Below are 22,797 nucleotides of genomic sequence, written 5' to 3'. Positions count from 1 at the left end.
GAGGAACCAGCACTTGCAAAGCAAGGAGGAGGGGCAGTCACAAGGCAAGTGCGGCAGTTCCCCTGATGCTGCTTCTCAGCTCCCCACCTCCGCCTCTAGCCCCGCTCTGTGGTGCACAGTAAAACCACGGTTCTGCCCCTCCAGCTGTCGCAGGGGTCACTTGCCACAGGGAGTGCTCCAGGAACACTGCCGGGCTGCAGGGCGGGAAGAGTTTCCTGCCAGCATTATCCCAGCAACACTTCCCCCTGACTGCTGTTTCCTTCCCAGAGCAGCGGCCTCCCAGACAGGAGGACTAGCAAGAGCCCCCTCCTTGAAGTCAGGACTTGGTGTAATTGCTGAGTGGAAACCCCACCAACCCTTCCCTCTGTTCCCTGAGCCGCAGCGGTGAGAGCTGCTTCCTGCAGATGCTACCTCAGGGATGGCTTCAGGTTTTCTCTCTACCCTTTCTGTTACCTAGTTAACCAGTTGATATGTAGTTAACAATTTCTTCTACTTTCTCTGCATTGAATAACTGGTGTGGTTTCTGTCTCCCGTCTGAACCTTGACTGACGTAGCAAGTCAAAAGTAGTTATCAGTAGATTTGCAAAAGTAGGTGAAGGCCATTCTCAAAGAGCCTTCTTCTAGGTGGGTTTGGGCTTCACTCTTCAGGCCCCAGGGGCCTGCCGTGGTTGGTATGTATTGGGCGAGGATCGTTGGGGGCAGTCTAGCAGGTCTAAGAACTGGGCCGCAGTATGAAGACAGGTCGAGAGAAGTTACGACAGAACCTAAACCAGAGCAGAGTCGTTGAGCAATAGAAGAGGGCCAAATTCAAGAAATATTTAGGCGGTCAAGCCAGCCCGACACGGTGGCTGGCTGGATAGGACTGGGGGGGGGGGGAGGAAGGGTTAGAGGATGACATCTCTGTGTGTGGCTCTGGCTTGAGTGCCATTAACTGAAACGATGACAGGTCTGAAGAGGAAGCAGCACCCTTGGCTTTAGGTATGGGGAATATGTTTACTTATTGCTATGTAATATAAATGATCCCCAAATGTAATGACTTAACAGAACATTTTCTTATTTCTCATGATCCTGCCAGCTGAACAGTTCTTCTGCTGGTCTTGCTAATAGTCACTTGTGTGACTATAATCAGCTGATGGATCAGCTGTGAGCTGGGCTCTGCAGGAATGCTAGGACAGCCGTATTTCTCTCTCTATGTGTGGTCTCCCAGCAGCCTCTCCGTGGTTCTTAAATGGTGGCTCAGGGGTCCGAAGAACATGAAAGTAAAAGTTTCCACTGGCCTGGCCAGTAGCTAAGTTGATTAGAACATCACCATGATACACCAAGGTTGAACTGCCAAGGTTGCAGGTTCGATCCCCAGTCACATGCCTGGGTTGCAGGCCAGTTTCCAACGGGGACACACAGAGGCAACCATACATTGTTTCTCTCCCTCTCTCCTTCCCTTCCCCTCTAAAGATGGATGAATAAAATCTTATTTAAAAAAAAACTAAAAATACCCCTGACTGGCGTAGCTCAGTGGATTGAGCGCGGGCCTGCGAACCAGACAATTGTGGTTCGATTCCCAGTCAGGGCACATGCCTGGGTTGCAAGCTGGTCCCCTGCAGGCCAGTTCCCAGCAGGGGACGCACGAAAGGCAGCTATACATTGATGTTTCTCCTCCTCTCTCCTTCCCTTCCTCTCTAAAGATTAAAAAAAAAAAAAAAAAAAACTAAAAATAAGTAAAAATAAAGCATATGTGGATATAGCAGTTTGACAAGATAGCCATTTAGCAGTGAATAAAATCAAGTTTCAAAATTGAAAACGGATTCACAGAGCAGGGGAGAGAAAAGGGATTTGGACAAAGAGGGCAGCACCATTTTCAAGGGCCTCCATCATCTAGCCCTTCTACCTTTCAAGCCGATCCCCTCCCTTCTCCCTATCATATTTTCTTTTTTTATAAGATGTTATTTATCCTTACAGGGGAAGGGAAGGAGAGAGGGAAACATCAATGTATGGTTGCCTCTCATGTGTCCCCTGTAGGTAACTGGCCTGCCACCCAGGCATGTGCCCTGACTGGTAATCGAACTGCGATCCTTTGATTCGCAGGCCCACACTCAATCCACGGAGCTACACCAGTCAGGGCTCATGTTCTCAATTCCAGTGACACTGGAGCTTTTCTTTCCCAGGCACACCCAGCTCATTCCCATCTCCGGGCATTTGTACTTCCTCTTCCCCCTGCTTAGAAGTACCTTTCCCCACAGATCTTACCAACTCAGAATTTAGGGTATAATTTAAAGCCACCAACTCAGAATTTCTCTCACTTCATCAACCTGAAGAAGCCACCCTCTCTTTCCCCACTCATGCTCTGTGAAATTACCCATTTTACTCATGACATATATAATATTTACCTTTTCATATTATCTTTTATTATCTTTATGTAATATTGTCTTTTAAAAAGTGGTCTCTCTCCCTGGCTGGTGTGGCTCAGTGGATTGAGTGCAGGCCTGTGAACTGAAAGGTCACTGGTTCGATTTCCAGTCAAGACACATGCCTGGGTTGTGGGCCAGGTCTCTAGTTGGGGGCACGAGAGGCAACCACACATTGATGTTCCTCTCCCTCTTTCTCTCTCCCTTCTCCTCTCTCTAAAAATAAGTAAATAAAATCTTTTTTTAAAAAGTCATTTCCTTCTTCCCTAAAAAATATGCATGTGTGTCTTATCTGCCACTGCGTCATCCTCAGGATCAGGCAGTGCCATTTCCTCCATCCTCAAGGAAATGTTGGCTTGATGAATTTTAGGGAAAGTAAGGACCTCTCTATATTTGTGGAAACTGGAAGAAACCTTAAAGATCACTCTTTACCCAACTCCACAATCACTTGACAGCTAGGGATATGGAGGGCCAGAGAGCTGAAACAATACGCCAGTGCCACCCGGCTCGTCAGTGGCTCCTTTCCCCAGTGCTTTCCTACACACCAGGATCTTTGGGTAACGTTGAGATCTCCGAAACCTTCTTGGGGACCAGAGGGAGAATGGATGAGTGAGTGACATTTGCCAGCATCCCCAGAAGGGACCCCAAGGGAAAAGCTGCAACTGGATACCTTCCCTGCCTTTAAAGAATATCCAGGACACCTGTGCTTCTCTGGGACCAAAGGGAGGGATGCTCCCCTGGGTGGGGAGCACTGCAGGGTTGTTCCCTGGGGGTTCAGGTAATCATCCAGTGAGCTAACAGTCAGAAGATTGATCCAGGCCCTGCAATTAAACTGCTGGGTGACCGTGAGCAACAAGTAAATTAGCTGTTCTTTCCGGCCTTGTTTCCCCATCTGTGATAGGTGGGCTACGGCTCGCCTGAGGTTCTAGGCTTACCCACTGATTCGGTTAGCTGGTCGGAGGTAGGCCAGCAGGTTTTAACTAATGGCATAATAGACCGTTCCAGTAAACCTTTCGAACCTAGAAAGGAATGGATTAAACCGATGGAAGAGGTCAAGGTGCTGGAGATGCCCAACTGCTGGGAGCCACGCTTCCCAGGTCCTATGGGGACGTAGCAGGTCAAAGTCGGGTTCTTGTCAAGTTGGAGAAAAAACCGGAAGTCCCTGGAGTCTTCGAACCCGGTCCTCCAGCCATGTGACTAAACCTCCAGAGGCTGAATATATCACCTCCGTGAGAGGGCGGAGTTTGGGGCCTCCAATGGCAGCGCGGGTATCCTTCCCACGCAGCCAATCAGCGCAGGGAGACGGTAAAATTTAAACACCCATCCACCCCCACCACCTCCTCCGGGACCTGTCCCGAAAGCGTTTGTAGAAAGTGCGGCCGCTCACCCCGCCCCCAGCCGGGGAGGCGGGGAGAAAGGCGGGCTTTCCCTAGCATTCGCCTATCACGGCACGCAGCAAAGGGAGAGGCGGGCGACCGCGCCAATCAGGGCAGCAGCCGGTGCTCTGCGGAGCAGTTGGCTACAGTTGTTGCAACTTTTTTCGAAAGCTGCGTTTCCCGGGAGATCCTAAGCGGTGACAGACCGGGGTCATGGCTAGAGGTATTTGCCCAGGTGGTCAGCACCTGGGCTGCTGGGGTGGGGGTCGCGCTGTAAAGGGACCGGGGTGGCGGGAGGGGCGGCGGCGGCGGGGAGGCACCCTCCTGCGGGCTGCTCCGATGGAGCGCGTGGACCGGCGGTGGGAGGTGTGGGACGCTGAGGAACCTTCCAAGCTCCTCACCCACCCCTCAAGCCTCCAGAAGCCCCTCCCACTCCCGTGCCAAGGTTTCCCCTAAGTGTGGGCACGAGCAGGCCTGCCTCTGCAGAGGCAGCGTGTCCATATGTCAAAAACCCTTTGGAAACTAAAGCGCAGGTCACCTCCAAGGAATAGTTGTCATTGCTGTAAAGACGGGAGGGCGAGGCTTCGCTCGCTCTGGGCTCTCTCTATTGAGGAAAGGAGGTGACCCTGAGGCGAGGGCTCACATCGGGAACCCACACCGTGGGGAGCGCGTCCGAGTGGACGCCATGGCGGGCGCCTGCCTGCCTTCTGTCCCCACGCCCTGAGTCAGCTCTGCGCCGTTGGGACACGGACCCGGCTCCGCGGGTCCAATTGGGGGTGAGGCGCGCGTCCCCTGGCACCTCCCGGGGAGGCCCTTCGTTCCGCAGCTGGTCCGGACTCCTGCCCATGTGAGATGGCTTGGGTGGGAAGGACAGACAGCACAGCCGCGGGAGGCAATGTCCCTGTCCCCCGAAGTCCTTCTTTGCACACTTAGTTTGCTGCCAGGACAGTGAGGCCCAGGTTAGGCGGCAAAGCGATCCCCAACTCCCTGTCATTTCCATCCGCTGTATCTCCTTCATGCAAAAATTTGAGCGTGACGGTTGACTAGCATTATTATTTTTAAAAAGTAAGTTGAGGTCTTACATTTTTCTCAATATTCCAAGGCGTTGCATTTTAGTAGGAATTGGCCTTAATGCAGTGTGCTCCCTGGAGCAATAATAATGAATAAAATAAGGACGCCTTCGGCAAACACTGACGGGGCCCCTCTTGTTTTCAGGCCCTGCACCCAGCTGCATCACTTAACTCTCCCAGCGTCCCTGCAGGGCCTTTTGGGATGAGACTTACCCAGATTCTGATTAAGAAATGAGGCATAATGAACTTCAAGTTACAGAGCTTAATAGCTCAATCCACAGAGGAAGTTAAGACGACTATTTTTCTCCAGAAAAGTGTTAAGCCTCTAAAGTATATTAATAACATCTGACTAATTTATCTGACAAACATTAATAAAATATGCTTCCCCAATTCATTTTCCCATCACAGTAAAATCATTTAATCTACCTATTTCAACAGTAGAGCATTTAAAAAAAAAGTTTGCCTTAATTAATCTTTGTCAGGGGAAGGGACAAAGCTAAGCACTTCTCCATTGAAATGCTGAAATACTTCATATGGGCCAAATAATACTTATTAGTTAGCAATACTTAATAATTACCATTAAGGGCTAGGCACTTAATAAAGTGTTAATCTTTACAAATTGTTATTTCCACTTCTCAGAGGTGGGAGCTGAAGTCCAAAGTCACTCTCTAGCCTCTGTGCCTTTGCCAGTTCCCCTTGGACCTGTCTTTACTAAGCAAGACGGGAGCTCCCAGCTGCTACCGTGGCTTCCATACCACCTTTGTAGTTTATTGGTTAGCGATTTCCACTGTCTCACTTGACCCCCCAAATTAGTAGTCACTTATTTCTTAGGCCGCATTGCTCTTGCAAACATGTGGCATTTGGTATCACAGATGCCAAATCATTTACAGCACTTCAACCGAGGGGTTGGTGTTTTTTTTCCTTCTAGAAAAGTCGTCTTTGGGACAAACACCACTTTGTGAGGCCACTTGTAGTTCACTTTGAGAGGCCTGCTGGGCCCCACAAACTAAAGGTTCAGACGACCGGTGACTCCTCTCTGGGTTCAGAGTTTCGGAATCCTGTACGTGTTTTCTACTTTGCGGGTGTCCGTCTGAGGAGCCCCAGCCCCTCGACTGCCCTTGACTGCCCTTGACTGTCAGAGGGCCTGCTTACTGGCCTCTCTACTCTTTTGCCACCTCCTGCCAATCATCCCTCAGCAGCTAGGACACAGTTTTAGCATGGGACCTCCACTGGCCCCCATCCCCAGCCTCCCGTTACTCTTAGGACTGCAGTCCTCGCTGTTCTCCATTAGTCTCTGTGTTCACCTCCCCACGGGGCTTGAAACAAAGCAGGTTTGCAGAAAAATGTTTGTGGAATCAGTGAATTGCCACATTAGTGTCTGAGCTCAAGGGAGGCAACATCCATCCTGCAGGGTAAACTGCCCTTGTACTGCAGCACCTGGCCCAGAACCCTTGGCAAGTGAGGCTTCTCTTCCTTGAGCCCTAATCTCTACATCCGTAAAGTAGGAATAGCACCTTCTCATAAAGGGTTGGGAAGGCTCAACTTAATGATGCCCGTTACAGGCCCAACTTACAGTGGACATTCGATAAGGGCCAGCTCTTCACGTCACTGCTTTTGAATTCTATTTTTGTGAGATCCTGGGCAACCTCAGAGTTTTGCTCTCTGCTGGTAGGTGTGTTTGTTATATGTACATAGAACACCTTCTGTACAGAGAAAGGGAAGACTGTTTTAAAACTTACATGGAATGATTTGGGTTAGAATTTCTAGGTCCTACAGCTGCAGAGTGGTAAGGACTGGGTGCTCGACTTATATTTACTGTATCCCCTGCACTGGGCCGAAATTGAGAGCACTGTGGCCAAGGGCGCGGGGCGGGGCTTAAAATAGTGTGCGGAGGGAGTGAGGTGCTTCCTGTTCTCAAACTGTGATTCTCCTAATAGTTTGGCATCTGAAAAACCTTCTCTGCCCCCAGATGTGACAGACACTGTTTCAGATGGCTGCCCGAGTGTCACTTTAGCTTCCTCTTTAACTATCAGCTTGGCCTTGTGGTGTTCAAGTGGGCAGTGCAGTGGCTGGGAGGGTGGAGGGTGGAGGGTGGTCCCCAGCCCTGCCCTGAAGGATGCTAAATCCTAAACAGATTTGAGAGGCTTGTTCCTGAGCAACATCCTGCCGTTTAATCCCACTTGGTCTTATTCCTTCTAAGGTGTAGCTACTTAAAGTGACAGCTATTTGTTTAACCTGTGGTTGTTGGAAGGCGCCCTGGCTAGGTCACGGAATTCAAGGTCCTTGACCTTTATCTGTGAGGACACCAAGGCCTAGACTGGGACAGTGACTTGGCCATGGTTGCAAAGCCCCTCTGGGGCTGAGGCAGGGAGAGAAACCCAATCCTTGCTCCCTGATCGTGACCCTGGCAGCGCCAGCGAGGTGCCCAGAGGTGTCTTGTTTGTATCTGACTTTGCACAAATACAGGGACTCTTTAGCTTCCCCCCACCCCCACCCCGCAGACTAGAGTGTGGTGGCCCAGGGCACTGAGCTGAGGGGGGGGGGCGGATGAGACACCAGCGTACCTGGACCCCCTGCCTACTGAGCACCTGTTCCTGGGGAGAACAGGAGGGGACAGGAGAACCTGGGGACTTGCTATACCCTTCTGCAATACCATGTGCTCCTCCCAACTATAATTTCCTCATCTGGGACCAGGAAGGGTAGTGGCTGGGAGTGTAGACTCTGGGCTGACTTGCCTGGAAACCCATTTGTGGTTCCGAGAACTTGGCTGCCCTCCTTATCTTTCTGACTCTCGTTTCCCCCTTCTGTGGGGAAGAACAACAGCGCCCACCTTCCTAGGGCTGCTGCGGTGTCTGAGCGGGATAAGGTGCATGAGAGAAGACCGAGCGAACTTCTCATTGTAACCCTGGCTCTTTCTCCCCAGGCCCTGTACCTGTCAAGTACAGACCACCTGGGGTTGTCACTTTCTAGTTCTGTGGCCTTGGGCAAGCCTCTGCACCTCCCTTGAGACTCGGTTTCCACACCTTAAACGGGTTGGCTGGAGGACCTGGCCCCATGGGCTTACGGGAAGGATTAAATGCCCACAAAAATGCTTCGTGAGCCTGGGCTCGGGCACACCGCTGACTGCGTCTGGCACGGACGGGTCTCCCAAAATATCCGTGAGCCAGCGAGCGAAGCTGCCGGGCAGGCAGAAAGCCTGCGCTGTCATTCTCCGGTTACCCACCCCTTCCTCCGCGAGTGGCTGAGGACACACGCGAGGGGGCGCGCCCGAGTCAGGATTCGTCATGGCCGCGCGGCCCGCCCTGCCTCCCTCCCCCGGAGCCTCGCAGCGCCGCCCCCGCCAGCCCCTCCCTGCACCCAGAGTCGGACGGTGGGCGGTGGCAAGCGGGCAGACAGCGGAGGAAGTGCCGCCAGCGCCTCCCTCCCTGCGTCCTCGATCCCAGGCCGGCAGGGGCTGCCTCGGCGCGCGGGTGCCGGGCCCTGCCTCGCAGGCCATGGGGGAAGGGGGCGCCGTGGGGCGCCGCCGGCCCTTCCCCGGGGCGCCGCGGCGGCGCTGGTGGCGGCGGCGACAGCAGCAGCAACAGTGGCAACGGGAGCGGTGGTGGCCGGGCCGCAGCGAGGGCGCCGGGCGAGCCGCCATGGGCCTGGCCGGGCTGCAGGTGGGTGTGTCGGGCCCGGACGCGCGCGGGGGCGGGCGGCGCGAGGGGCCCGGCCAGGCCGGGCGGCGGGAGTGCTGTGTGGGGGCCCGGCCTGGCCCAGCCGGCCCCTGCCTCTGGTGGTGCTGGCGGCCCATCGCCGCCGGGCCCTCGGAACATGGCTGCGGCGCCCGGCCCGGTCGGCCCGCTCCCGCCCCGCCGCGCCCTGAGCGCCCCCTCCCCCGCTTCCCCTGGGTCCCCCTCTCCAGGCAGGAAGATGTCCAAGCCCCATGCGGTGGAGGTGGCGGCGGCGGCGGCGGCAGCGACGGCCCCGGGCCCGGAGATTGTGGAGCGGAGGGGCCCGGGGAGGCCCCGCACCAACGGGGTAAGCAGGCACCCTTCCCGCACTCACTCAGCACGCCCTGAGGGCCGGGCCCCCGCGGCCCCGCTCTGGGAGCACTTGGGCTTGCCCAGTGGCCCCCGCCCGCCGCCCTGGGGCCGGGATGCGGGCGGGACGCCCAGCCGGGCGGCTTCCTTTTCTGTTGCCTGCCTGGGAGTGGCGTCCACCCTTGCTCCGCCATGACCCGGACTGTGTTTGACCTCGGAAAAGTTTGTGTCTGTATGGCATTTCCACACCTGAGACCCAGCTACTCCAGAGGTGGCAGACTTCCCGGGGTGTGCAGTGCCTGTCCTGGTGTCGCTGAGTTAGTGTTGAATAGATCGCCAGGCAGAAAGGCCCTAGCATAGTTTCTCCTGGGTCTGTGCTCACCCAGAGGTGAGGCCCCTCATCCGGAAACACCAGCAGTGACCTGGCTGCCCCACCGCCTGCCCACACTGCCGTTAGTGCCAAGGTGCCATTTGCAATAGAGCGACTCCCTAAGTGCGCTGGCACCAGGCCCCGCTTTCATTAGCACTCCACTCCCCAGCCACCCGCAGTTACCCCAGAGGATTCCAGCCGCAGTCCCCTCTGCGGCCCTTGGGAGGCTGCTGGGCTGCTGGGCTACTTTGCCTTCAGAGGGGCCAGACTTGGGCACACAGAAGGTTCGGGCATCCGGGACAAGTCCTACCAGCTGACCTCCAGACCAAGAAGTGGTTAATCAGCTTCCCTGAGGCCTATTTCCGCACTGGAGTCCCTGTAGCTCCTGCCCACAGGCCAGCCCTTCCCAGCCTCTTTTGTTCACTCCGGCTCCTTCCGACTTCCCTGCTACTGGTGGGTTCTCCGCCTTATGTGGACCTTTGTGTACGGCTGGTTCTCCCACTGGCCAGAGGCCCCCTTAGTGACCAGTATTAGGAGACCACATTTGTTCAGGAGTAGGCCGACTTGGACCTGGGAAGTTCGAAACCTTCCCCTGCCCTGCCGGGGCTGGCGACCCGGTAGCCCTGCGTCGGAGAGAGGATGGTGTTGGGTTTTTGTCTGCGCTCTGCTCACCCCTTCTGCACGAAACGCCGTGGAATCTCCTCCTTAAAGCCTCTTTCAGAATGCGTGTTTGTCGTTCTAGGAGAACGTGTTTGCCGGGCAGTCCAAGATCTACGCCTACATGAGCCCGAACAAATGCTCTGGAATGCGCTCCCCCCTTCAGGAGGAGAACTCGGTCGCACATCACGAAGTCAGATGCCAGGGGAAGCCATGTGCCGGCATCTACAGGAAACGGGAAGGTAAGCCTCCGCGGTGGCCCCGCTCCGACCACGGCTGGCTGGGCTGCAGAAGCCCCTCTCCTCCATAATTACACACCTACAGTACGTTTTGGCCCAGCCCTTTCACACCCGGGCTCGAAAGGAGCCATGTTCTCGGTGGTTGCTAAGGAGCACGGGCTCAGGGTGGCCTCTCCCAGGGTGAGCGTGCTGTTCGTCTAACAGGTTCTCCTGCTTTCACAAGAGTTGGCACGTCCTTCGAGGTGGATCGTCCAGCCAAACTGCAAAGATAACCCTCCTGACTTGCCGTTAAAGAGGCCCACGGGCGCCAGCGTGCAGAAATTATGAGTCTGGGTCCAACACACCAGACGCTTGTGTTCTAACTGTTGTGTGAACACCAGGCCCTGACTTCCTTCCCTTTTATGAGCTGGCCTTGACCTCATTTCTAAAGTTCCTTTCCTTTTGAGCATTCAGAGCTACTCTCTCAAGTACATAGCCTGCAACGAGTTAAAATATTGAACAAAACAATAAATATATGGTCACTGAAAATTCCCTCTGGCCCCGCAAAACAAGCTGAAGCCTGCCGGAGATCTGCTCTCATCCAAATATTCCCCTTCCAGGGGGCACTGGGACGTGTGAGCTGTTCCCAGTTCACCCCGCTCCCTTCTCATAAAAGGCGCCTTAAAGGAGCCGCTCCACACAAGGAAGCCTTGTATTTACTAACAGGAAGTGCCATACGTGGTGGGTTAGGCCAGCCCCAGGGGCCAGATCTGAGAGCCAGGGGCGGCAGGAGCCAGCCCCGGCCTGATATGCCTGGTGCGCAGGGCAGTGCTGTTTTGTCGGCCTTCAAAGGACCAGGGCTCGAACCCTGGCTCTGCCACTGCCCCGGAGGAGCCTTGGGCAGCTCGCCCCTCTGTGAAGTGGGAGAAACCTCAGGGCTACACCGAAGAGCAGTCACAGCGTGGGCGCCAAAGGGCCTCGTGAGAGGCTCCTCCCTGCACAGGACCTCCCAGGGCAGCCCCTTCCGTGGGGGGACGCGGGGAGGGGCTCTCGCCACCTGTGGCCAGCCTGCCTCATTTCTTCTGGAGTAGGGCGGGATGTAAAGGTCCTCAGTGGTGACGTGGTGCCCGGTCAGGCTCGCGTGGCTCCGACTGAGACTAGACGGCAGTGAGTAGCATTTTGGGCCACATATGTTTTGGAGGCCAGGCTCCAAAGGGCCAGGCCCTCATCCTTGATCCTCAGTCTTCGTCCCGACGGCTGACGTTCATAGGCACCACAGTCCTGGGGCCGTGCATGACGCCCTGGTGTCACTTCTTCCGGTCCACTCGAGAGGGCGTGGACGGGCGTGAGAGTGGTCTGGAGGGGTTGTGATGCATTTGTTGATTTTTCATCACCCCAAAGGAAACCCAGAGTGAGCAGCTACGCCCCATTTTTCCCCTCCCCCAGCCCCAGGCAACTACCAGTCTACTTTTTGTCTCTATGGATTAGCTTGTTATGGATGAGTTCTATGAATGGAATCGCTCAACCTGTAGCCTTGTGTGCCGGCCTCTTTCACTGAGCATCATGTTTTATTTCCTTTTATTTAAGTTTTTTAATTGATTGATTTGAGAGAGCAAGAGAGAGAGAAACATCAATTTGTTGTTCCACTTATTTATACATTCATTGCTTCGTTCTTGTATGTGACCGGGGATCGAACCCACAACCTTGGTGTATCAGGACGATGCTCTAACCAGCTGAGCCACCCAGCCAAGGTTATGTTTACGTTTATGAAGAACTGCCAGATTCTTCTACTAAACGAGCTCACCATGGTACATTCCTGCCAGCCAGGTATCATTGACTTATTTTTTTTTTTTAAAGTAAGTCATTTTTTTGACCGGCTGGTGTAGCTCAGTGGATTAAGCATAGGCCTGTGAATCAAAGGATTGCAGGTTCGATTCCAGAGTCAGGGCCCGTGCCTGGGTTGTGGGCCAGGTCCCCAGTAGGAGATGCTTGAAAGGCAAAGACAACCAACCACACAATGGTGTTTCACTCCCTCTTTTTCTCCCTTCCTTCCCCTCTCTCTAAAAATAAAGAAATAAATATATATATTTTTTAAGTAAGCCATTTTTTAGAAAGTGGCTTGCTCCCCAGGCCTGAGCCTCCACACCCATTTCAGGAATAAACCTTTTTCCCCGCCCCTGCCTCTCCGCGCCCGACTGGCGTTTCAGTGCTGTGCCGAGAGCCCGGTGACTACTTGGCTGGGACCCCGCTGGAGGGGGGATCTGGGAGGTGCAGTGCACAGGTGGTGCCTGAGGAAGAGTCTCTGCAGGGAGCCCACTCCTGGCGACCGGCACTGGCCCACGCTTTGGGTACTTTGCTTTTTTGTGGGGGCCCGCAGCCCTGGGTCTGAAAGCTGTCGGTTGGCGCTCATGCCGGGATTGCTGCCTGGTGCTTCTGCTTCGGGGTCTGTTCCCCCTCCAGATGCAGAAGACCAGATGTGTTAACAAAACCAAGCCCGCTCTGCTAGGCCCGCTTGAGTGCCTTGCTCTATGTCGGTCACGTGTCAGTAAAGCTGGGAAAGAAGGCTGAAGCCCAACAGCTCTGCCCTGTGTCCGGGTCCCAGGTAGAGCCAGGCGACCCTCCCCCCGTAGCTGGTAGCCGACATAGGGCTGAGCAGGCTGAGGGTGCGCCTGCCCCACACACCCATGCCCCTGTCCTAGCGCGAAGCTCTCAGGCCAGCAATCTGGACGCAGCATTTGGAGTAAATCTCCTTTCTCCACCCTCCGCCTGCAGAGAAGAGAACCACGGGGAACGCCCTCCGAAGCACCATGAAGTCCGAGGAACTAAAGATCAAAGACGCCAGGAGAGGCCCCCTGGCACCTTTTCCAAACCAAAAATCTGAAGCAGCAGAACCTCCAAAAACTCCGACCTCGCCTTGTGATTCCCCCAACGCAGCCATCGCCAAGCCGGCCGTGAAGAAGCAGGGCAAGGGCAAGCAGGCCCCTCGGAAAAAGTAAGAGCCTCCCGCAGCAGCCCTGGGGCCCTGCGGCAGCGTCGGCTCCCACTGCGGACGCTCCCCTCTCTCCAGTCACCCCCAGGGGCCCCATTACTTGCCAGCATCTCAGTCTGGCGTGTGTCTGTCCAGAACCCAAGAGCCCTCCCCTCACTGTGTCCGAGACGTCCCGCGTGACCACAGGTGTTTAAGTGATGACTCGGTTTCCAGGGAGCTGCCCCTTGGGAGCTCTGTGCCTCCAGGTGCGAGCGTGGTCCTCTCTTTCCCCTCCCCTCCCCAGAGCTCAAGGAAGGACGCAGCAGAACCGCAAACTCACGGATTTCTACCCCGTGCGGAGGAGCTCCAGGAAGAGCAAAGCAGAGCTGCAGGTCAGAGTCAGAGTCGCCTGGTTTACGTGCCAGCTCCCGGAGGGGCAGGGGGGCCCCACGGGCGGCTGAGCTGTCCTTCGTCGTCTGGGACCAGGGCCTGCCTCTGTGGCCTCGGTCATCTCCTTGGTCTAATGGGGGCCATCATAACGCTCGGGGTCACCGTGCGGTTTGGTTAAGATGCCTCTGGGAAGGCATCTCGGAACCTGTGGCTGGGGAGCCAGGCGCTGCCCTGAGGGCTTTTCTGGGACTCGTGGGCAAGGCCGGGGAGCCTGGGCCGGTCTGGCTGCAGTCTGGCTGCTGTCTGGCTGTCCTCGCGTTGGGTCTCAGGCGGTACAGAGCAGGGACTGGCCGTGTCGCCCTGGGCTGGTTTCTAGCCGCCCTGTGCCCCAGTCACCCTCTCTCCAGAATGGGAAAATGGAGTATCTTGTGGAGTCATTGGGAGGATTAAACACTAATGCACTTAGAACTGTGCCCGGCACACAGTAGGTGCTGTGTTCCCCTGGCGTTGCTGGGTCCCGGGGCTCCTCCTTGTTCATTGCCACCCAGCATGGGCCCCCAAAAATGGGTGGGAAGGCCAGCTGGGTGCGGGGCGCCCTGCCTGCCGGAGTATTTGTAGAGTGCGGAGCAGCCCGCTAGTATTTACTGCTGTGAGAGGTGGTTAGCACCTGGCCATTAAGGAAAGCCCGGGTGTGGTCAGCCCTGCAGTTCTCTGGCTGCTTCCCCCTGGCCTGCGCTTGGGGCGTCTGGGCAGCCCCTCTGCCCTCCCACACACCCAGAGCCACCTCAAGGTGGAGGAGGAGGCAGTATTCAGAATCGCCACCCCCCACAGAGAGCTGGGGGACCCACGCTGCACTAGTCTCCTTCAGCAAGTTGACGTTAAACCCATGGGCACAGATGTGGCAGTCTGGTGTGCTGTTCCTCTCTTTTTCCTTCACATGGGTGGGGCTTCATTGACCAGAAAAACAAGACAAGGGTCCGTGCGCTCCCCCAGAGAGCAGCTTCGGCTCAGTTTCCTCAGGAAGGTGTGTCTTGGGCCCAGAGCAGCTGCATGGGGTGCTCGGCCACTGTGGGGGGCTGTGCTGAGTCAGTCTGGGAGGCAGCAGTGAGGAGGTCAGTCTGGGAGGCAGCAGTGACGTGGCGGCAGGCCCCAGGGCCCACACGCCTCCCCGCCCCCATGGGCTGCCGAGTGCCCACACAGGGAGGCCCTCTGCACTGCAGGGTGGGGCAGCTGAGTTGGCCTTTTTAACAAAAATACAAGGGCCTGTCTGTCTGGGCAGTGAAGGCGGTGATGGGACGCGGTGCAGGTCTGCTGTGCCTCGCAGCAGACGCGTGGAGGGGGGTGGACACTTGCCTCCCCAGAGCTTGGTCCACAGCCCAGTGAAGCCACACTGTCGCTGCATGGAGAGCGGTGCCTCTGTGTTTGCATTGGCACTGCCCAGTGAACACCGGGCCGGGTGGTGGCTGGCCGGGCCATGGGCCGGGCTGGAGTGCTGACCTGCCTGCCCTTCTGGGCAGCAGGAACCGGGGCCCAGGTGGGCGAGCCGTCTTGAGGGGTGTGGGCGGCCAGGGCTGACACTGAGACGCACAGCCTGGCAGACACTGCAGTGGGACTGAGGACGGTGTGGGCGGGGCCAAGGCAGGAGGGTGGGACCTGGAGAGCCGCCCAGAATGGTACGTTGCCACGCCAAGGTGGCTGGCCTGGCAGTGGGGGGGTGACAGCCAGCTCAGGGGCGGGGCTGCACTGGTTGGCCATGCCCGGCTCCATTCCCAGCCCAGGCCTGGGCCCAGCGTGCACAGCAGCCTGCTGACTATAGCCAGGGATATATTACTTCTGTCCCTGCTGCTCAGTCTGCCCCTGGGACCGCTTTGGGACTAGGAAGCCTCGAGCTGGGTGGAGGCATGCCCCGACCACCGGGGCAAGCAAACTCAATCTCTTTGGCTCCACATGTGGGACCTCAAGCTGGTCCCAGTTCCCCTCCATCCACCCCTTGGTGCCACGATCACTCACGGCAGGAAGCCGCCCAGTCGTCCGCCCCAGTTTCGCTCTGGCTACTCTGTGGACTCAGCCCCCTGTACAGCTCCTCCCCAGGCTGCGCCCTCGTCCTTCAGTAATGAGTCCACGTTGTTGTGGGGGGGTTGCTTTGAGGGCTAACTAATGTACCTGCACTGTTCTGGGCCAGGAGATGCCCCAGTAAAGACGACCAGGCACAGCTAAAAACAGCCAAAAAGCAAGATCATTTCAGAGAGCCCTTTGACTCGAGTAAAGCAGTAGTCTGGTAGTGTGGCCAGGCCAAAACTACTTGAGCCAGGGTAGCCAGGGACGTTCCTCCGAGGGAGTGCCTTCTGAGCAGAGCCAGTGTGCAAGGGAGGAAGCAGACCAGGGGAATGGGTTGGGGGAAGGGCACTCCAGGCAGGGGAGGAGCTCGTGCAAGGGCCCTGAGGCTGGCCTGACTGAGTGAAAGAGCTGCCAAAGGGGCCATAGTATGGGGGCGGGGCCCCAGAGGCCAGGCCTGGTCTCTGTGGAACGGGAAGTCACAGGCCATCAGAACAACGGATTCCATCCCTGTAGCAGTGGGAAGCTACTGAAAAACTTGCATTTTAGTTTAAATAAAGTTTTTGTTTGGGGATAATTTTCTACATTTGCACAGGAGTTGCAAAGACAGTAGGGAATGTCCCCTTGGGCCCCTTCTGCAGTCTCCCCACTGTTACGGTCGCCAAGCTAGGGGGACACTCCTGTTGGCACAGAAAGAAGCACGGGGGTGGGCGAATGTAGGGCATCGAGAGAACTCACCGGAAGGTCTTGAGCAGGAACGTGAGCTTACCTGATCTGTTTCTAAAAGACTCCTGTGGAGGCTGTGTGGACAACAGTGGGGGGCAGGGTGGAGCGGGAGCTGGGAGTCCAGGTGGCTGCAGGTGTCTGGGTGGCACCAGCGGGCTCGGCTGCAAGGCCTCAAGGAACATGGGAAGGAGCTGGGCTCCGGGCTGTCCCAGGTGGTGGGGTGGGGGGTCTTCTGCAGCATCCAAAAACCCCTCCTAAGGGGTTGCAGAAACCTGGTCTTGCTCACCACTGTGTCCCCAGCACAGATCACAGTTGCTCAGTAAACCTGAGTGGACTGGTGACTGGAAAGGTCCCCCATAGGTCACAGGCAGTCTCTACTGGCTGAGGCTTTGCCCCAGGTGGGCCCTCTGGGTGGGGAGGGTCCGAACTCTGCTGCAGGGTCCACTGCTCACGCAGCTCCCACGGTGCTGCCCACTGTGCTGGGGCCCCTGGTGTGTCTTTGTTCAGCTCCGTCCAACTCCCTGCACACTGGCAGAGCAGTGGGACCAGGGTCTGGGCTGGAGGTGGGGCCAGGAGGGGCAGCCCCCCGGACAGTGAGCCCAGAGCATCCCCTCCTCGCCAGCCTCTGCCTTCAGGGCAGCGTGGACTCTGTGGGGTGGGGCCCCCTTCTCAGCTGCGCCCGTCTCATGGGCGCGGCCTGCGACCAGCCCTGGTGATTTTGCATTGAGTCGAAGTCTTTTCCAAAACACCACGTGGGCCAAACAGGACACAGCTGCACCTCGATTCTGCCCGGACCCTTCTGTGTTCCTCCTGGTTCAGGTGGACCCCAAACCACAAAATTGTCCATGACAGATGGGCAATGAGAAAGGGGGGGGGTGCTTGGAGGACCCGGGCATCCTTGGGGACCGATATCATGGAGGCCAGCTGTGGGAGGCCGTATGGTGTGGCCCCGGCAGGTCCAGAATGGCCTGGGAGAGAAGGCTGATGTGTGTCTGGTTTTCTTCCCAGTCTGAAGAAAGGAGAAGAATAGACAAACTGATCGAAAGTGGGAAGGAAGAAGGAATGAAGGTAAGAGCGGCAGGGGCCCCATGAGGAGGTTAAGGACTTAAAAAGGTCCGGGTGACAGCGGGTGGTTTAACCTTCTAGTGATCACTAGCTAGTGAGACTGTTAGGTCATCACGGGGCCTGACGCTAAAACCCTGGCTCAGGGTCCGTCTCGTGAAGGTGACAGGTGGACCTCGTCTGTGAGGTGTCATCCCAAGGGGACGTTTTTTAGATTGCGTTAGAATACACGTAGCATAAGAGTTACGGTGTTAGCCACGTCACAGTCTGCGGTCAAGGGCGTGCAGCACAGTGCTGTGCAGGCGCTGCCCGTCTACTTCCACAGCCCGCGCGTCCTCATGGATGGCCGCCCGGTCCTGTTAGCAGCCCCCGCCCCGCCCCTGCCCTGCCCCTCTGCCCTCTGCCCCCACGGACGGCCTGTTGTGCACATTCCACACAAACGGCGCCGAAGAATAAGTAGCTGTCGCAGCTGGCTTCTTCCAGTTCATGTGATGCCTGGGGACACTTTTAAAAGGAGAAACGAAGAAGCTTTTCCGAAATCCCATTTTTCTGGGAAATGGCAGTGCCCGAGAGACATGCTTTTTGTCTTCATAAATTTCAAAGACATTTGGGTGGACGAGAAGGAACTCCGGTGGCCTGCCGGGTCTGGGTGGGAGTGGGGGTTGGAGAGCCCTGGTCTGTGCCGATTTTAAGTCCACTGTGGGAGACCCGAACCCAAGTCGGGCCCAGGCCACAGTGCCTTCCCCTGTGTTTGTAACAGGGAGAGGGGGAACACGGGGGCAAATTTCGGCATAAAGGAGAGATGAAGGGCACTGGTCCTGCTGTCCTCCAGAAGGCCACCTGTGGAGATTTCAGTCTGCACTACACCACGTCATAGCCGCGTGGCCTTGACCTGGCCCTGCCTCTCTCAGCCTGTTTTCTCACCTGCACAATGGGGAGACACCCACCGGAGGGCAGATTTCTCATGAGGGGTGGTGGGTCGAGGCGATAGTCACACACCTGTGTAATGCGTTTCCTGCCCGTATAAAGTGAGTGGGCTCTATGGTGGACCTCAGCAAAGCCGGTCATGTGAGTGGTGCGGCCCCGGGCACTCTGAGCCGGCCACGTGTGGCGGCATCTGGCTGTGACGAACCGACCTTCTGTCTCGTCACCTCCCGACAGATTGACCTCATCGATGGCAAAGGCAGGGGCGTGATCGCCACCAAGCAGTTCTCCCGGGGCGAGTTCGTGGTGGAATACCACGGGGACCTCATCGAGATCACCGACGCCAGGAAGCGAGAGGCTCTGTATGCACAGGACCCTTCCACCGGCTGCTACATGTACTATTTCCAGTACTTGAGCAAAACCTACTGGTAAGTCCGTGGGTGCTGCCCGCAGCAGGGAGGACGGGCCACGTGGCCACGGGCACGAGCACCTGACTCTGTGGCTCCCGCACCCTGTGCCGTGCTCGGTGCTGTTTTCGAAGCTTCGGAGCCGCTCTCTCCCTCTTCTCGTTTTTCATCTTTGGGATCGAGGCTGTGAGGGGGGTGGCTGGGGACTGGTCACATGAGCGCTTCTTGGAGGCTCACCTGGCCTCCCCCTCCCAGGGCACGTGGCCAAGGCAGCTCCAGAACTCACACTGGCTGCTCCCTTCTCCATATGGCCAGTGCAGTTGACTGCTTTTTTTTTTGAACAGACTCTTTCAGAGCAGGTTAGGTTCCCAGCAAAATGGAGTGGAAGGTAGAGAGAGTTCCCGTGCTCCCTGCCCCCCCGGGAGGCCTCCCCCCCTCGGCACAGCTGACTTCCAGTCAGCTCTTCGTTGTGCAGAACCCCACAGCGCTCTAGGGCCTCCACAAAGAGCCTTTTGCATCCCCGCCTGGCCGCCCCCCGCCCCCCCCCCGCCAGACACCCCACCCAGTGCCCCTCTAGACTCTTTAAGATAGCTTTTTGAGTCCAATTGCTTTCCCCAAAACGGGGCCCATAAATCAACATCCCGGCTGAGGTGAGAGCACACAGCGACTCAGCCGAGTTCCAAAGCCTCTTTGTCAACGTCATAACCCTCTGCCGCCCACCCTCCCCACCAGCGTGGACGCCACCCGGGAGACGAACCGCCTGGGCAGACTGATCAACCACAGCAAATGCGGGAACTGCCAAACCAAGCTGCACGACATCGACGGCGTGCCTCACCTCATCCTCATCGCCTCCCGCGACATCGAGGCCGGGGAGGAGCTCCTGTACGACTACGGGGACCGGAGCCGGGCCTCCATCGAAGCCTACCCCTGGCTGAAGCATTGACGCCCCTCCCCCTCTCTGCCGTGGACAGAGTGCCCTCAAAGGGAGGTGACTTTTTTTTTTTTACACACTTAATCTTAGCAGATTACTTCAGATGTTTTTAAAAAGTATATTAAGATGCCTTTTCACCGTAGTATTTAAATATCTGTTACAGGTTTCCAAGGTGGACTTGAACAGATGGCCTTATATTACCAAAACTTTTCTATTCTAGTTGTTTTTGTACCTTTTTTGCATACAAGTCGGATGTCCGTGCTTCCCGTGCATGCAAGCCAGAGACTCGGCGCAGGTGTCCGAGGAGAGAGGCGGACACGGGCTAGGAAGCTGGTGGCGCCCCCACCTCCGGCCACAGGGCCAGGGGCTCTTCCCCGCGCCCCGAAGTCCGCGCGCAGGCGGCCGGGATGTAAGCTCTTGTTCTTCTGACATCTTGCCAGGTGCACATGGGAGTGTATGGATATTTTTTAAAAGGGTTTCGCAGTAAGTTAGTCTTCCCCTCTGCTTTCTCGAAAGCTTGCTGCCCCGGTGGCCCCTGGGCACGGGCCGGGCCTGGGTTTACTCCTCCACGGGCTGCCGCTGGGCGGGCACCTGGGAGCGCCAGGGCGGCCGTCGAAGGAGGTGTGGGCAGGGAAAAGCATTGCTTAGCTGGCCCTGCCAGGGCAGGGCTTCCCAAAACTGGGGCGATTCTTTATAGAAATGTGAACACTGAATTTATTTTAGAAAAATAATAAAAATTTAAAAAACAAAAAAGATTTAAAAAAAGAAAAAAACCACAGAAAACAACTTACATGTACATAGGTCTTAAAAGTGAGTGGAGTGGCTGCATTTTTTTCCTTTTCCTTTTGGTTTGGTTTTTTGTTTGTTTTTGTAGAGGAGATTTGAGATGGTACTCTATTCTAATCAAAAATAAAGTTTTGTAGTGGGACCAGAAATTACTTATCCAGTACCCCCCACCCCACCTGCCCCTCTCCCACGCGAGCAGATTCTGCTGGGTCGAAAGTTCCAGACCTGCTGTCAGGCTGCTGCGCAGGTTGGCCCCCAGGGATCAAGGCTAAGGGTGCAGTGTTCACCTTGACTGTGATGGCAGGAGGCGTGAACGGGCAGCTTCCTCCTCCCCCACGAAGGGGGACCGGTTCTCACTCTGTTAACCTGCGGTCCAGGGTCTGGGCCCTGGGGCCGTGACCTGGGGTCTCCTGGCGCCCCCTTGGACCTGGGTAACTGTGAATGGAGACAGGTGTGAGAACTTGTCCTCAAGCTCAACGCCCTCCAGCCCTGCCCCCCACCCACGCCCCCCCAGCCTCACGACGGTGCTACCTAAGGAGTCTTCCCCCAGCCCACACTTGCCTGGTCAGCGGTCAGCCAATCGGAGGAGGATCCGACAGAGTGTGTCAATGTGAGATAGAATGTCTTGGTTGTACCTGTTTGTGGTTTAGCTTTGTATTTAAAAAAGGAAATAAACTTGAAAATTATTTGTCATCATAAAAATGAAACAGAAATTAAAATATTTATTGCCAGGCAAGGCTACCTGTGTGTCTGTTTTTTACATGGTGGAGGTGGAAGAGTTGAGTTGGGTCTCTGGTTTCCATTACACTGTGGTCAGGTTTGGTGACTGTCCTGTGCGACAGTTACTTCATTTGCATGACGGGGTCACCGGGTGCTTGTGAGGGTGAAAAGTTCACTCACGTTGGACCTTGAGAGTGGGACCTGGCTCGCAGTAAACATTAACGCGTGATTGTCACTGGTTTCTAGTGCACGAGGCTTGGTCTCAGGCACCCCTGGCTCATCACCTGCGCCTGCCTGGTGCTGAAGTCCCTCCTGCCAGCCCAGGTCTGTCCCCACGGCACACCCCACCACCCGCCCTTGACTGGCTGTTCCCTTAGCCCCGGGCACTGGAAGCAGATTGGCGCAGTGGGTGGAGTCCTGGGTTTACAGGGGAAACACAGTTCCAGCACCATCTTCGAGAGGCTATCAGCCTGTCACTGTGGACAGATCACCTCTGAAAGTTGTCCATCCAATGGGAACTTCCTCCGCCTGCCTGGTTGCTGGGTGTCGCCTGGCATCTTGTATTGTCACATCCTTGCCTTGGAGGTCAGCTGCCCAGCCACCGAGGTTAGGCTGTAGGATGTCGGGCCGGTGCCAGGGAGGACTGGTCCCAGGGCTGGGTGTCCAGCGGCGGTCCCAGGACCTGACCCTGCCCTGTGGTCCTGCAGAGGATGCTGCCCCTCCCCCATCTCCTGTGCTCTCCCCCTGCCTTCGTCTGGTCCATGTGGTTCTGAAGTCAGGACATGCATTTGTTTCCCAAGTTGACCGTCACCCCAAAGCGCAGGAGAGAGGGGAGTGCCCAGTCAGGGTTGCAGTGTCCTGTGAAGTCGGGGATTGGGCACCTGGCCTGAGAATGCGGAGGTGGCCTTCGGGACCACACTCTGCATGTTGCTGGTTCTCCTTCTCTGGGGCCAGGAGGCCGAAGCCCAGGCTGTGGAGCCTCCCCCACCCTCTAGCTGGACCTGGGACAGGTCCCTTGGCCACACTGTGCTGTGACTTTGGTGTGCCACCAGAATGACACTCCCCAGCCCGCAGGGGTATGTATAGTGAGACAGTGTGTGAGAGGTACTTCAGTGGTCCCCAACCTTTCTGGCCACTGGGACTGGTTTTGTGGAAAGCAGTTTTTCCGTGGACTGGAGGGTGGGGGGTCGGAGGGGGTGGGACGGAGCTCAGGTGGTAATATGAGCGGGATGAAGCTTTGCTCACTGGCTGGCCTGCAGCCACCTCCCGCTGTGTGGCCTGGTTCCTGGGTTCCAGTCCATGGCCTGGGGGTTGGGGACCCCTGCTTAAGATGGTGCAGGCCGGGCATGCGCAAACGGTGCTCATTATGAATGCCAGCGCTCTGGGGAACTGGGCGTACACAGCTGCACGGACAAGAACCAGTCCCTAGACTCAGGCCTGCGTTTGCGTCCTGGGCAGCGCCTCCTAGCCACGTGACCTCGTGTACGCTGCCTCAGCTTCTCAGCCATGGTTCCCAGTTCTGCAGACGGGCTCACCCCAGTCCCCATCTCCCCATGATGTCAGAGGAATGAAAGACCGCGCAGCAGTCAGCCCGTGGTGCTCACCGGCCCACAGACGGGCTTCACGGGTGCCGTCAGTGGCTTTGCAAAGTGCGCGCACCTACTAATCTGTACATCGTGTTTCACTGATTCCTACATGTACATTTTTCACACT

At 56.5% G+C, this 22,797-nt stretch overlaps 1 protein-coding gene across 4 annotated transcripts; it reads left to right on the top strand.

Annotated features, from left to right (window-relative positions):
• The first annotated feature begins 3,899 nt into the window (after nt 1–3,899).
• On the top strand, nt 3,900–21,100 carry KMT5A (lysine methyltransferase 5A). 4 transcript variants are annotated; one of them, XM_037160971.2, is made up of 9 exons: nt 3,909–4,001; nt 7,772–8,507; nt 8,753–8,868; nt 9,983–10,139; nt 12,888–13,107; nt 13,388–13,475; nt 17,263–17,322; nt 18,478–18,668; nt 19,380–21,100. In XM_037160971.2, exons 2-9 carry the CDS (start codon nt 7,925–7,927, stop codon nt 19,588–19,590), a joined length of 1,626 nt encoding a protein of 541 aa, XP_037016866.2. In that variant the 5' UTR covers nt 3,909–4,001; nt 7,772–7,924; the 3' UTR covers nt 19,591–21,100. The 4 variants fall into 4 exon arrangements, with proteins under 4 accessions (XP_037016868.1, XP_037016866.2, XP_037016869.1 ...); XM_037160973.2 differs by lacking the exon at nt 7,772–8,507 and having other exon boundaries at nt 3,900–4,001; XM_037160974.2 differs by lacking the exons at nt 7,772–8,507; nt 8,753–8,868 and having other exon boundaries at nt 3,939–4,001.
• Nucleotides 21,101–22,797: the final 1,697 nt, after the last annotated feature.

Source organism: Artibeus jamaicensis, unplaced genomic scaffold, assembly GCF_021234435.1.
Source record: "Artibeus jamaicensis isolate MK-2021 breed Jamaican fruit bat unplaced genomic scaffold, CSHL_Jam_final contig_525, whole genome shotgun sequence".
In the NCBI taxonomy this organism is placed as follows: domain Eukaryota; kingdom Metazoa; phylum Chordata; class Mammalia; order Chiroptera; family Phyllostomidae; genus Artibeus; species Artibeus jamaicensis.
Note: the sequence above shows the minus strand (reverse complement) of the source record. Positions and strands in the feature narration are given on the sequence as shown.